General features: G+C 44.9%; 1 protein-coding gene across 13 annotated transcripts in view; it reads left to right on the top strand.

The window, feature by feature from the left end:
* The window catches only part of LOC139564211 (DNA-binding protein SATB1-like), a 53130-nt gene that overhangs the window by 13330 nt on the left and 25457 nt on the right, over positions 1-14343 (top strand). For 9 of the 13 annotated variants that reach the window (XM_071383524.1, XM_071383520.1, XM_071383523.1 and 6 more), the window contains exons 3-7: positions 1474-1650; positions 4052-4178; positions 6876-6999; positions 10836-10947; positions 13435-13512. In XM_071383524.1, coding sequence (XP_071239625.1) covers positions 1474-1650; positions 4052-4178; positions 6876-6999; positions 10836-10947; positions 13435-13512 — 618 coding nt within the window. The remainder of the gene's footprint in view (positions 1-1473; positions 1651-4051; positions 4179-6875; positions 7000-10835; positions 10948-13434; positions 13513-14343) is intronic. The other 4 variants (XM_071383528.1, XM_071383526.1, XM_071383527.1 and 1 more) reach the window with 3 other exon arrangements.

The following is a 14343-nucleotide window of genomic DNA, read 5'->3' as shown; positions in this document are numbered from 1 at the left end:
CTTAAGGGGCATTTATTTTGAGATGATGACATATAGCTTTTTTATATACAGTAACTACTGGCCTGGTCATTACATGAATAATGTTATTATTTTATGAATTTTTGGGGCTAGATACGAGCATTCAGACCTGCAGATTTTCATGAGTTTATTAGCGGTTGGCCGTTATGTCTCGTCTGTTTGTTCGGTGGTGTTTGTGGGGACTTTGGAACCATAGAATGTTGCGTTGAGTGTCTTGATGCGCTGTTACTTAGTTGGTTCCTGTCTCATTTGTTGCAAAACACCAGCTGAGAAAGTTAAATTTTACTCCCCAATCATCATCCTCAGGCCCTACATCACTCTGTCCTCGCGTTTTTCAGAATGTTCCAGCATATTTATTAGCCTTTTTCGAGAGGAAATTGTGAAATTTATAGAAGCGTCTGTTGCTGAAGTTTCGCATGGCCACAGTGGGCATTGTTTGAGCTGAATAATATTTACCATGGGCTTTTCTCCGCTCCATGAAAACAAAGGCTGTATTGATCCTGAAATGAACCTACACAGCAGTCTTTATTGTTAGATCTCTATCTATTAAAATCAGGGAGAGAAGCAGCGTTTCAGCACATTCCCTGGCACCTGCTGGTGATTACCCCGTTTATTGATTGTTTGTCAGAGATGTTTGCATCTTCAGGATGCCGGACATTAGAAATATGGTTCATTGCAACTGCTCAAACTCCATGAATAATGTGCTGCATATCATCACCACTGAAGGCTATAGAGGAACATTTTAACCAGAAAAGTTATGATGCTCCGAAACTTAAGTCACCGAAACATCAAAAGACGTTTTTAACCCAAATGGTATAATTTGAAATTTGCACAGTGCAACGTCTTTGGACAAGGATTCCTCGTTTTCTACCTAATATCAGTGCAGTGTTTACACAGACTAGTAAACCTCAGGGCGCACTGGAGTGTTGGGATTTGGAGCGGTGCATCATGGGAAGGTGATATGGGGTTGACAGCAGAGGCAGAAGCAGTCTAATGTGATCTGAGCTCCTTGACAATGAATCAACAGATCTCAGTCAAAAAGTGGTTAAAAGCTGAGATAGGCCAAGATTCATCTGAACAACATTCAATTTATTTAGACTTTAGTTCAAATCGAATAATGATATCATTAATAATGACTAAGGACATTGAAATCATTACTCTAATCATGATGTCACTGATCATGATTGAATAACTAAAATCACAGTACCCCCACATCTACTACCACTACTAGTTCTATCAATGTGAACAATGCTAATATGGAAATTCTAATAAAAAACTATGCAATATTTATCATAATGCTGTCACTGATAATACGAATGGCACTGACATTCATTCATTCATGAATAGAGGTAGTCTGACTGTATCAGCTGTGTCTAAATGTAATATTAATCCCCCCATTGAAGGTCACCATTTGTCATGTCTGAGCCCCCGCTGTGTTGCTCTGTGTCTCTCCAGGCAACATGCTCCCTGTGTTCTGCGTGGTGGAGCATTACGAGAGCCCCATCGAGTTTGACAGCAAGGAGGAGCACGCCGAGTTTGTGCTCGTCAGGAAAGACATGCTGTTCAACCAACTCATCGAGATGGCCCTTCTGTCACTGGGCTACTCGCACAGCTCGGCGGCACAAGCGAAAGGTAGGACTGGCACAAGCCCCCAATCTATTGATGACCCGCTCACACACACATACACACACACGCAGATACACACACATACACACATACACATACAGTTGAAGTCGGAAGTTTACATACACTTAGGTTGGAGTCATAAAAACTTGTTTTTCAATCACTCCACAAATTTCTTGTTAACAAACTATAGTTTTGGCAAGTCGGTTAGGACATCTAGTTTGTGCATGACACAAGTAATTTTCCCAGCAATTATTTACAGACAGATTATTTCACTTATAATTCACTGTATCACAATTCCAGTGCGTCAGAAGTTTACATACACTACGTTGACTGTGCCTTTACACAGCTTAGAAAATTCCAGAAAATGATGTCATGGCTTTAGAAGCTTCTGATAGGCTAATTGACATATTTTGAGTCAATTGGAGGTGTACCTGTGGATGTATTTTAAGGCCTACCTTCAAACTCAGTGCCTCTTTGCTTGACATCATGGGAAAATCTAAAGAAATCAGCCAAGACCTCAGAAAAACGCCTGAAGGTACCACGTTCATCTGTATAAACAATAGTACCCAAGTATAAACACCATGGGACCACGCAGCCGTCATACAGCTAAGGAAGAGACGCGTTCTGTCTCCTAGAGATGAACGTCCTTTGGTGCGAAAAGTGCAAATCAATCCCAGAACAACAGCAAAGGACCTTGTGAAGATGCTGGAGAAAACAGGTACAAAAGTATCTATATCCACAGTAAAACAAGTCCTATATCGACATAACCTGAAAGGCCGCTCAGCAAGGAAGAAGCCACTGTTCCATAACCGCCATAATGACCATCGTTATGTTTGGAGGAAAAAGGAGGACACTTGCAAGCCGAAGAACACCATCCCAACCGTGAAGCACGGGGGTTTCAGCATCATGTTGTGGGGGTGCTTTGCTGCAGGAGGGACTGGTGCACTTCACAAAATAGATGGCATCATGAGGGAGGAAAATTATGTGCATATATTGAAGCAACATCACAAGACATCATTCAGGAAGTTAAAGCTTGTTCGCAAATAGGTCTTCCAAATGGACAATGACCCCAAGCATACTTCCAAAGTTGTGGCAAAATGGCTTAAGGACAACAAAGTCAAGGTATTGGAGTGGCCATCACAAAGCCCTGACCTCAATCCTATAGAACATTTGTGGGCAGAACTGAAAGAGCGTGTGCAAGCAAGGAGGCCTACAAACCTGACTCGGTTACACCAACTCTGTCAGGAGGTATGGGCCAAAATTCACCCAAATTATTGTGGGAAGCTTGTGGAAGGCTACCCGAAACGTTTGACCTAAGTTAAACAATTTATAGGCAACGCTACCAAATACTAATTGAGTGTATGTAAACTTCTGACCCACTGGGAATGTGCTGAAATAAATCATTCTCTCTACTATTATTCTGACATTTCACATTCTTAAAATATAGTGTTGATCATAACTGACCTAAGACAGGGCATTTTTACTCGGATTAAATGTCAGGAATTGTGAAAAACTGAACATAAATGTATTTGGCTAAGGTGTATATAAACTTCTGACTTCAACTGTATACACACATGTACAAACTCAGGCATGCACGCACACACACCCACACATGCACATGCCCGCTCCACGAACTATAGAACTGGCCCTGCTATGATTTGGCTTCTCCCACAGCTTACCCCACACACGCTGCCCCCCTTCCATCCATCCATCCATCCATCCATCCATCCATCCATCCATCCATCCATCCATCCATCCATCCACACACACACACACACACACACACACACACACACACACACACACACACACACACACACACACACACACACACACACACACACACACACACACACACACACACACACACACTGCCCCCACTCTCCCCACACACACACACACAACTGCCTTAGCTGTCCAGGCCTCCGATAGTTTCCCAGCTGATCTGAAGGCTCAGTAACGTAGGCTGACATTGATCCCAGACAGAGGATGTAACTACATGCCTCTCAGGAGTTCTCAGGGCCTCTGCTCTGTAAACCTCTAGCTAGAACACTCAGTGGGAGTGAAGGTGGGACCCGTTGCAGCTGACTGCAACTGGAACACACAGACCTGGGCTATTTCCAGGTGCCTTTGCCCTTTATTACAGGCGGGTCTATCATACAGCAACATAGTTGACCAAAATACCCCACATTCTCTGTAGTAGGGCATACTGTAGGCTCGGATGTTTTCATGCCATTTATTGGTGGTGGGAGGGGGGGGGGCTTACTGGGAAAAGAGATGTCAACCTTAATGTGACCTTGCTGGAAAAATATAGAATCAGTAAATTATTATAAATGTTTATCTGTATGTGTCTAAATGTGAGAAACATAACATTTACCGTTTGTTTGTGTTTCTCTTTCCATTGCAGGTCTCATTCAGGTGGGCAAGTGGAACCCGGTCCCACTGTCCTACGTGACGGACGCGCCGGACGCCACCGTGGCAGACATGCTGCAGGACGTGTACCATGTGGTCACGCTGAAAATTCAGCTGCACAGGTCAGTCTCCGCCCTGTTGCCCAATCAACCCACCAACCCACCCACACAACCACCCACCTAACCAACCACCCACCCAATGCCAGTCCAGTGAAGTACCCAACCACACCACCCTCCTGACCCCACCCCCCACCTATGCCAGTCTAGTGTGGCATGCGTACCTAGTTAACTTGGGTTAAACACCCAACACATAGGCCTACCATTTGCTTTCCATGCTTCCACACTAACTGAAATTAGCATAATAGCCACAGACCTTGAAGCAGCCATAACAGCAAAGACATAACTGGAATCTAGCCATACACCTGATAGTGATGGATGGGCTGGACATAGCAATGGTAGCTATCCAGTCCATACAAAAACCATGCATGGCAGTCAGGTTTGCTCATAGCACCTACTGTAAAACTGTACACACCATTTACGTTGACCACAGTCAGTAGCCACACCAACAAGATGTCATAGTTTCCCTTCGAAATTCATGATGCTTTCATTATGTGTGGTTACAGGGTTTATTCCACATGGTTAAAGGGTTAAAACAGAAGCAACTCAAAGGTTAACAGTTTGGGCATTAATAGTTAAGGTTAGGGCTATGGTTTGGGGAAGGCTTATCCTTTTACTGCAATGGGTTAAATCAGGGTCACAAGAGTGTTTCTTGGTAGTCTTAAACAAATCTACTTTGAGTTTGCATCCCAATATTACACTTTATATACATCACAGAAGACTGAAATATACCAAAACCGTTTGACATAGAAACACAGATTATATTAATTATGAAATTATGAAAAATATTTATAACATTCTACTTATGAGGCCACTATTTCATTTGACTTCAGGAAAGGGCTACAACAAAATAATAAACAACTATACAATATTAGCATCAGGTATCATCATTATTCACAGTGGTCTCAAGGCTTGCTAGAGCCTTGTGAACTGCAGTAGCACAGTGGTCTAAGCAGCATGCTCCAGCTCCGATCATCATCAGTCCGTGCCCAGTGCTGGGCAATCTTTATTTTAGATTTGTTTTGTGAGAGCCGAGGAAGGCATATATCGACGTTCTCAGGACGTTTTCAAACATCCAAAATCGGCGTCTATTTCTAATGACCAGTCTGGCCACACAGCCCACACATACTGTTTACAGACCACATAGCAGCCACAGACTACACACACACACACACTGAGATTGGTACTGCTGGTGTAGAGGCCTGTGCCAGCTGCACACACTCAGCCCTACCCTCACTAGCTCACTGCTAATGCAACCCTCTGGGGGGCTGTTCACACACACACGCACGCACGCACTCACACACACACACACACACACACACACACACACACACACACACACACACACACACACACACACACACACACACACACACACACACACACACACACACACACACACACACACACAGGTTGTTCTCCCTCCCTCCTCTCTCTCCTCCCCTCCTCTGCACACACACCAGCCAGAACACAGAAGGTTGTGTTTATTTCCAGCAAGCTTGTGTGTCTGCATGGATAGCTGTCTGTCTCCACCACTCACCCACCTCTCTTTTCCTCCCCTCTGTTCCTTTGCTTTCCCCAGAGGCTCTCTAGCTGCTACAGCCGTTTAAGGTGTTCTGGCAAAGCCTCAACCAGAGCCGTGTGTGTTGTGTGTTGTGTGTGTGTGTGTGTGTGTTCGCCCTCCATCTTTGAATCCTCTAACTTCTACCGATCTACCTTCTGTTTATTATATATGCATTACACATATCAAAGTACCTACAACCTTTTGATAACCTTTAAGACAATAGCAACCCATCTCCCCCACCACACACACATAAACTCAATAGACACCCATACAAACTGTGGAGTGTGCGGTTCACGTGTTTCTTTTGTCATTGCCATAATTCAGGAATGCATGCAATGCGAACATGGCCATATGTCCCACACACGTGACGTCTGCTCGTGCTTGATCACATGGAGAGATCCTTATCTGAAGCGAACGGGGCTCTCTCACTGGAGACCTGCTTGTTCTCGTTCGAATTCCCCCTCATTAAAATGATCTGGTTTGAAAGGGGGTCCACTTGTCTGTAAATAGAGTACATTCATCTGTATATCGCATAGACGCGCACACACACACACACACACACACACACTTTTCACATTCTTTGTCTTTTTATCAAAAATTTGTGTTTTTACGTGTGGCATGTTGTTATTTCCTTTCCCCCCGCTGCAGAAATCTAGCCGGTAACACCTTAAATTGTTTCGCCGAGCACATCGAGCCAGGAAGGTAGAAGTAACATGAAATAATAGTCGCCACATGCAGCTGATGTATAATTCATGCATCAATACAGCAGATGTGTTGTATAAAGTAATTAACTAATCAGAACAATCAGGAGAGAGAGAGAGGGAAGGAGAGAGAGCGAGGGAGAAGGGAGGGAGGGAGAGAGAGCAATCTCCAGATGCATCTGCTTGATGCGCCAAATGAAATCTGTCTGTCTTAGAGGGGCGCTTGCAGCAGGAAAGCAAGGCCCTGTGCTCATCTCCCTCTCTCTTTCTTTCTCCTCCTATTCTCTCCTGTTCTCTGCCCTCTTTTCTCTCCTTCTCTCTATTCCCCCCTCCCCTGTCTCAATCTCCCTGTTCTCTGTCCTCTCCCCCCACCCTCATCCCTTTCTCTTTCTCTCTCCCCCTCTATCTCTTCTTCCTACCTCCTATCTCGTCTCACAGTTGTCCTAAACTGGAGGACCTGCCGCCAGAGCAGTGGACCCACTCTACAGTAAGAAATGCCCTCAAGGAGTTACTCAAAGACATGAACCAGAGCTCTCTGGCAAAAGAATGTCCCTTATCACAGGTGCTGGAGCCGTCCACAAACCCCCACTATTCCATTTGCCAAAGACTGCCAGTGTCCCTTTTTCAAATGCCCAGAGTTTGATAGAGTGGAACACGATGGAGAATTGCCATAGAAAATCCAAATCAATACCCATTGTCGTCCATATAGATGCACGTCCGTCCCCCCCTTCTTCTTCTCTTCCCCCCTCATTTGCAGAAGCAGTACTGTTGATTGAATGCAGGGTTATTGTTGGGTAAACAATGGACCGACCCAGAATAATCTTGATTTTGCTCTTTATACGTCAGGCTAGAAATATGTATGTTTTTTTTTCTTTTTTTTTCTCTCACCATTATGTAATACACTCACTCTGTATTCAAGTAGCTTGACTCTATAGAATTACAGCTTACGTCATATATCATAGCTCATAACAGAAGCTGTTCTGCAGAAAAGTTCACAGGAGCCGTCTGGGTGTGTGCGCTTACGATATAGAGTGTGTGTGTGTGAGCGCTTATGGTATGGAGTGTGTGTGTGTGAGCGCTTACGGTATGGAGTGTGTGTGTTATGGAGTGCGGTATTCAGTGGACTCTCCCCTCACCGAGGCTGCCGTATGGTCACCTAGAGGCCCGTGGTGTGTGTGTTTAGCCGGGCAGAGCGTGGTGATGATGTAAAGAGTCCCCCGGCGGTGTTCAGGCTGAGCCGAGCCGCCGCTCCCTCCCTCAGCCCGGTAATCACCCTGTTTAGGGTCCATATGTGAACCACTCTCTGGTGCGGTCCAACCGCGCAGGCTCAGAGGATAGCATCGCTGCTCGATTTTACTCCGTTGTTCAGCCATTGTTATTTACTCATTGTAAGATGCTCTGAGTAAGTAAGAGTGTCTGTTTTACAGGCTACCTGAAATATGAAATGGTAGTTGAGATGTGCATTGTTAATCCCAAATATCATATGTGATATACAATAAGCAGCGATCCCTTTACTCGCATTGTAGGGGTTCACAGATGGCCGACCTAAAAATATCTGACATCTGTTACACTGTGAGTTCTGCATTGCTATACCCACAGAGAGGTGTGTTGTTGCTTTTCATAGGTCTCTCTATAAGTCTCATTTGGTCCATTGAGCCCAGCCCAGTATTAGACCTGCATGGCTACTGCTGTTTCTTATCAGTATTAAACTCTGGCTCAGGGTCTCTGATGATAGTGCCTGAAGGGGACGTGATGGGCGGCAGGTGAGAAGCCACAGAGGCCGCAGCGCTCCTAAGGCTTCTGGGAAGTCAACAGCGCCCGGGGAGAGGAAAGGGTGTGTTCGGAGGCAGGGAAGATTGGCAGCTTTTATAGGATTAGTGTCTCCTTGATATTCAGGAGGGTAATCCTGGGGAGAGAAAGGTTAACAAACAGAGAATTTGCAGGAGAGAATGAACCCTACCTCAGAACAGGGCTCAAAGAGAGAAAGAAAGAGGGGGGGCCATCTTGAAAAAATGGCGCCTTTGTTCTGTGTCTTGTCAAACATTTAGTTCATTCTTTTGTGGCGCGGAGTCATGCTTTGTGTGTTTGGCCTACAAATGCCCTGAAGAGACTCCAACTCCAAGAGAGGGGAGGGGGGGCTGAGAGAAAAGAGACTGTATTCACCACTGTGGCCATTGTTATTGTTCCCAGTGGAATATAATTTGACTGCGCTCAGATGGAGTTCCAATGTAATGCCCCCCGTAGAGGAAAAGTAGATGAGGTCTCACTAAAAAGTTTGACTCCCATCCACCACCTTCTCCTCATCACCACCCTCTCTGAGAGGGCCGGCTCAGTGACTGGGAGCGAACTTAACCCCCAGGCTCCTCTGAAACTACGGCAACAAAAGAGGCCCCCCTCGCCACTCTGCCCCCCACCCCCTCCTTTCCCCACCGGGCGGCCCTGACAGAGCAGCTGTCCTGTTGCATAGCAGCAAATAGCCATGAAATGCCATCTTTGTGAGCCTGGGCTCTGCTCTAAGGCTGCTAGTGGCTGAGGTAGCGGTAGGGCCTATTGGTGTGTATGTGTGCATGTGTGTGCGCAAGAGTGCGTACATGTGTGTGTGGGGAGGGGTGGGGACGCTTAACCCAATTGGCGTGGAATTGACTGTAATTAGTTTTAGATGTTTGGGGGGGAAGCAAGATATTAGCCACAATCAGAGCTAGGGAACAAGAAAAGGGTGTGTGTACGGTGTCTTAGTTAGTTTATGTGTGTGTGTGTGCAATATGCTTGCAGGCCATGGCAGGTTTTACCAACGTGTCTTTTTCATGCGTCTCTCTCCCATGACGGAAAGTGGAGTAGATAGTTGGGGCAGATAATGGCCCTGTGCGACTTCCCGGGGGACACTGATAAGCTCCTGTGCTGTAGATGGCTATCACTTAAAGGGCCCAGGGCAGGCAGACAGCAGCATCCTGGTGCCACACCACGGTACCTACCACTACCTGTTGATGGCTGCTGGCTGGCAGAGGCTTCGTGGGCGCGAGGTGGCGGTGGTTATCTGCACGGCTTGGCAAATGTGTGTACCGTGTCTGTGCCTGCGTGTGTGTGTACCTGCCTGTGTGTGTGTGCCCCAGTGAGAGGCGTGATGTATGGAGGGAGATGCCTGATTAATGAGGACCGTTTATTAGAACATCTGTGTCAAAGATGGAGGAACACAGGCAGTGTGTCTTGGGTGGGCCCTGCTATAGCTGGCTCTGCCTCACCCAGATACTGTAAATGCAACATGCTACGCCCAAGGAATAGCATTATGCCAAAATATGCACTATACTCACCAAAATAGTGCATTCATATGGACTGGGTTCAGCTGATATACTGTACTGTATGTGCCATTTTCTGTTAACACTATTGAAGATACCAATCCTCAATTGTCAGATCCTCAATAACTCATCCTCAATGATCATTCAGCAATTCACCAGGCTTGTAATGTATGGTGGTTGTGTAGTGATGTTGAGGTCAGGAGTTCAACATCAGTTCCATAGTGATCCACAGCAGCAGACTCAACCCTCCCTCGTCTTCCATCTCCGGTGAGGAGGAGTGGGAGATGAGGCTGCGGCTCTGCTGCCAGCGCCGTGTGTTGTTCACTGAAGTGCTGTTGTGCCAGAAGGTTCCCTCCCGTCCCCAAGTGCTCATATTAAAGATATGATAAAGATGGCATACCTGTAATTTGAAAACAGATGGTTTCATCTTTTGAATATTTATAACAATCAAAACAATTTCTCCTGCTATTCACCCGCAGGCCAGGAAGGTGTTAAAACATTTAATGAAAAGAAAACTGCGCCTTGTTTGCGAGGAATGCGTTCGAGAAATAAATAAGGAAGAGTAGAGTCAATTGTGGAGAAGGCGAGAGGGCACAGATATAAAGCCTTATGTCTCTTGAAGATGTTTTTTAACATATTGTGGAGAGCGAGAGAAAAAAGAAAAGATTCATCTGTTTACATTGCCTGATTTCCAGATGCTAACTTTTAATAGTCTGTTTGTTATTTTACTTTTTGAAAGCAAACTGCTCTTTACCGTAGTACTACACCCTGATATCAACAAGGCTACTAATTCAGTGAAGCCCATTATTTACCTTCCTCCCAGAAAGGTTCTCTCAAACTCTGTGGCATTTGCTATAAAGGGACACACCTCTTATATTTCATTTTGATTTGTTTTACATTTGGAAAGACAAGACCAAGATTTGTGCATGACTGATAAAAAATGGTCTTTGCTAGATTATTGTTGTTTGTGCACCGAAATGTTTTATTCATTTTGACAAGAAAACACAGTATTAGTGCATGTCACACCAGCGTTAATATATGCCCTCATGGTGCACATTGCGGATCCTGAAGGTTTTCTCTCTCTTTACCAATCTCTCTCTTTCAGAGTATGATCTCCTCCATTGTGAACAGCACTTACTATGCAAATGTGTCGGCGGCGAAGTGTCAGGAATTTGGGCGCTGGTATAAACATTTCAAGAAGACAAAAGATATGATGGGTAAGCAAAATGGACAGAGTGCAAAATGTTACACTAACACTGTCTTATCAGACCCCCCAATCACCATTCCAATATGTCTGCCCCATGGTCCCCCCCCCTCTTCCTGGTACATTAAACACATTTTAATCACATCATCTAATGATGGCTCTTCTCAGATATTTCCCTGTACACTGCTCAGGTGCACAATGTTTTCACCGTTTTTCCTGAATCCATTCAGAGTAATCTATTATTGCTTATCAGATGTAGTTTAGTATTCAGTAATAGCTGTCAAATCACAGACTAAATTGAGGTCCGCGACCTTTGTTTACGAATACTGTTTCAGTTACCTACAAATGACATAGGGATGATTTTCCTGGCTATCATCTGGTTTGAAATCAATCTGTTTTTCCTTGTCAAAGTAGAACAACGCTGGCTTTGTATTTTAGATAACTCAGTTAGTCCTCCTTGTCCCTTTTTGAAAATTAGGTCACATAATTCAGATACTGTCTATTTGATGTGTTTTGGTCATGAAATACCATACCAGTCATATTAATAGAGTTTAATATACAGTCATTTAGAGTATTGGTTTCAACCTACTGTGTAGAAATCCACCTTCCTATACAAGCTAGTGCTCATGTTGATTACATTCAAGATCAGTGGCGGTCGGTGCTGTTTAAGATTAAGGAGGACGATTAATTTTTTATGAGCATGGCCTTATTTCTATTACAGCATATTAGATGACTGTCATTCATATTCCATTTACCCAGCTCAATGTAACATCGATAGGTTTTGGCTACTAGTAATCAAGATGAAAGACAGTGACACATTCAATACCTTCTTGCACACTCTTGCTTGCATCTATCTGATCTAGGGTGTTATCATTAGTCCAAACAGTTCCAAACGAGAGTTTCTATTGGACAAATTCAGGTAGATTTGTCGCCGTTTTGTTCCATTTGCTTCCGTTTAAGAAACGTTTTTTCAACAGAATCGGCGGAATGAATACACCCCTGATTATCCGCACACACAGTTCACTTTCATAGCAGCTACATACAAACAGCATCATCACTTTGCTCGTTGTATAATTCCTTCTCGAATATACGCACTCCCCTCTTCTCACCTTTTCCATTCGCTTGTGGACTTCAGTGCACAACACATCAGCTGTCTGTGACCAGGCAAGAAAAACTTTCCAAGCCAAACCTTCATACCAGAACCGTTAACTGCTACACACAGCCTACATCTTTGTCACCATATTAGCTAACATCATAGTCAACATAGCTACTAGAATTAACACATTAGTAAACCTGCTACAATCACGCAGTACAGTGTACAGCAAGTAGTTTAGCAGTTACACTGGCTGACCTCTCTGTTTGAGCCAGGTGTTTGAGTAGGCTAAATTAGCTAGCTGCATTAGCTAGCTAAGTAAGTTAAAGTGAAAGTGAAAAAAATACAACAAAATATAGCTAGCTCTCTCTCTCTGCTGCTTCTCTTACATTTTGTAAGAAATTAATTTGTTCAAATTTGTTAAACTATTGTCTTTCTCTCGCTTTGAGTAAACTACTCACCACATTTTATGCACTGCAGTGCTAGCTAGCTGTAGCTTATGCTTTCAGTACTAGGTTCAATCTCTGATCCTTTGATTGGGTGGACAACATGTCAGTTAATGCTGCAAGAGCTCTGATAGGTACATCCTCCGGAAGTCGTCATAATTACTGTGTAAGTCTATGGAAGGGGGTGAGAACCATGAGCCTCCTAAGTTTTGTATTTAAGTCAATGTACCAAGAGGAGGGTGGAAGCTTGCTGTCCTCCAGCTACACCATGGTGCTACCCTACAGAGTGCTGTTGAGGCTACTGTAGACCTTCATTACAAAACAGTGTATTTTAATCAGTTATTTGGTGATCTGAACATATTAAGTATAGTTTTATCTAAAAAGGAGAACTTTTTAAATGTTTCACTATTTTAATGTTTATGAAATTCACTGAGTAGGGTGGTCCTCCCCTTCCTCCTCTGAGGAATCTCCGCTGGTCAAGATATACGACCAGAATGTTTTCATGGTTTTGCCTGTGGACACTGTTCTGATCATGGACACGTAACACCACTGGCCCCCTACCCATCCTCTTGTGTACATACACACATTTTACGTAACATTCTTTATGGTTTATGGAAGAGTACATAAAGAATGTAGGATCTCAAGTAGCAGTCCTGTGTGTATTTAGAATGTGATATTTATGTGTACATGGGATATGAGGTGAAGCATAGTGGATATTAACTCTGTGGCATCCCTTATGTCCACATTAACCCTTTCTTCCCCTGGTCATGTATCATTTAGATTGTATGGGGTGTTAACCCTCTCTTTCGCTCTTTCGCTCTCTTCACCTGTGCACTGTGTGTCTTGTCCTCTGTGTGTGTGTGTGTGTGTGTGTGTGTGTGTGTGTGTGTGTGTGTGTGTGTGTGTGTGTGTGTGTGTGTGTGTGTGTGTGTTTGCCCGTCTTGCCCACACGTCTGTGCAGGCATGCGCCAACCCTCGCAGCTGGAGGGCTACCTGGGGACGTGTGTCCTCCACGACAGCCCGCGTGCCAACACACTAGGTACGTCACGAGGCTACACACACACCGTCTATGGGCACACACACTGCACTGTGTCCCTACCCAGTCCCTGCAAAAGCTGGCACCCCTCAGGTGACTGTTTGTCACCCACAGCGACACTCTCAACCTTAATATTCATGAAAGGATGCCTACTATGCGTGCCCGTTGAGTGGCAGCGATGGCATAGAGTTAAAAGGGAGTGTGTAAGTCTCTCCTTTGTGCTTCAGTGCCACTGTACTTTCATAAACATACACTTAGTCTACCACCATGGGCAGTGTAGTTATATTGCCTTACATCGAGACACTGTCTGTAATTGAAAATGCGTCTGGTTAAACACATTGAAGGGCCCTGGTCGACAGTCTCTGCTGTCAGAGTCTGCCTCTATGGGACCCAGCAAAGTGGTCTCTACTCTGTTGAAGTATGAGAGCAGTCCTCCTATCCAGCAGGAGACAGAGTTCCATGGGTTTTTAGACACCCCCCCACCCTCTCACTCTCTCTCTCTCTCGCTCCCCCCCGCTCCCTCTCTCCCCCATCTCTCTCTCTCTCTCCCTCTTTCTCTCTCCTCCCTCCCTCCCTCTCTCAACCCACATCCCATTCCCATTGTGTGTTTAATCCGGGGCTCTTTTGTAGCTGGATTCCACACAAGGACTCCCGCTTCTGTGGCTGCTTTTTCTCCAGGGCCTGCCGCCACCCCTTTTTTTTCTTTTTTTCATGGAAATGCTGTGTTTGTGTGCGTTCAGTCTGTGTGTGTGTGTATTTGTGAGCATGCCCCCCAGCAATGTGTGTGAGCACAGAGTAGAGAGACAAGAGCGAATCATCACAGCCAGGGAATGC

Source organism: Salvelinus alpinus, chromosome 35 (genome assembly GCF_045679555.1).
Source record: "Salvelinus alpinus chromosome 35, SLU_Salpinus.1, whole genome shotgun sequence".
Classification (NCBI taxonomy): Eukaryota; Metazoa; Chordata; class Actinopteri; order Salmoniformes; family Salmonidae; genus Salvelinus; species Salvelinus alpinus.
This window is presented reverse-complemented; position numbering and strand designations above follow the sequence as displayed.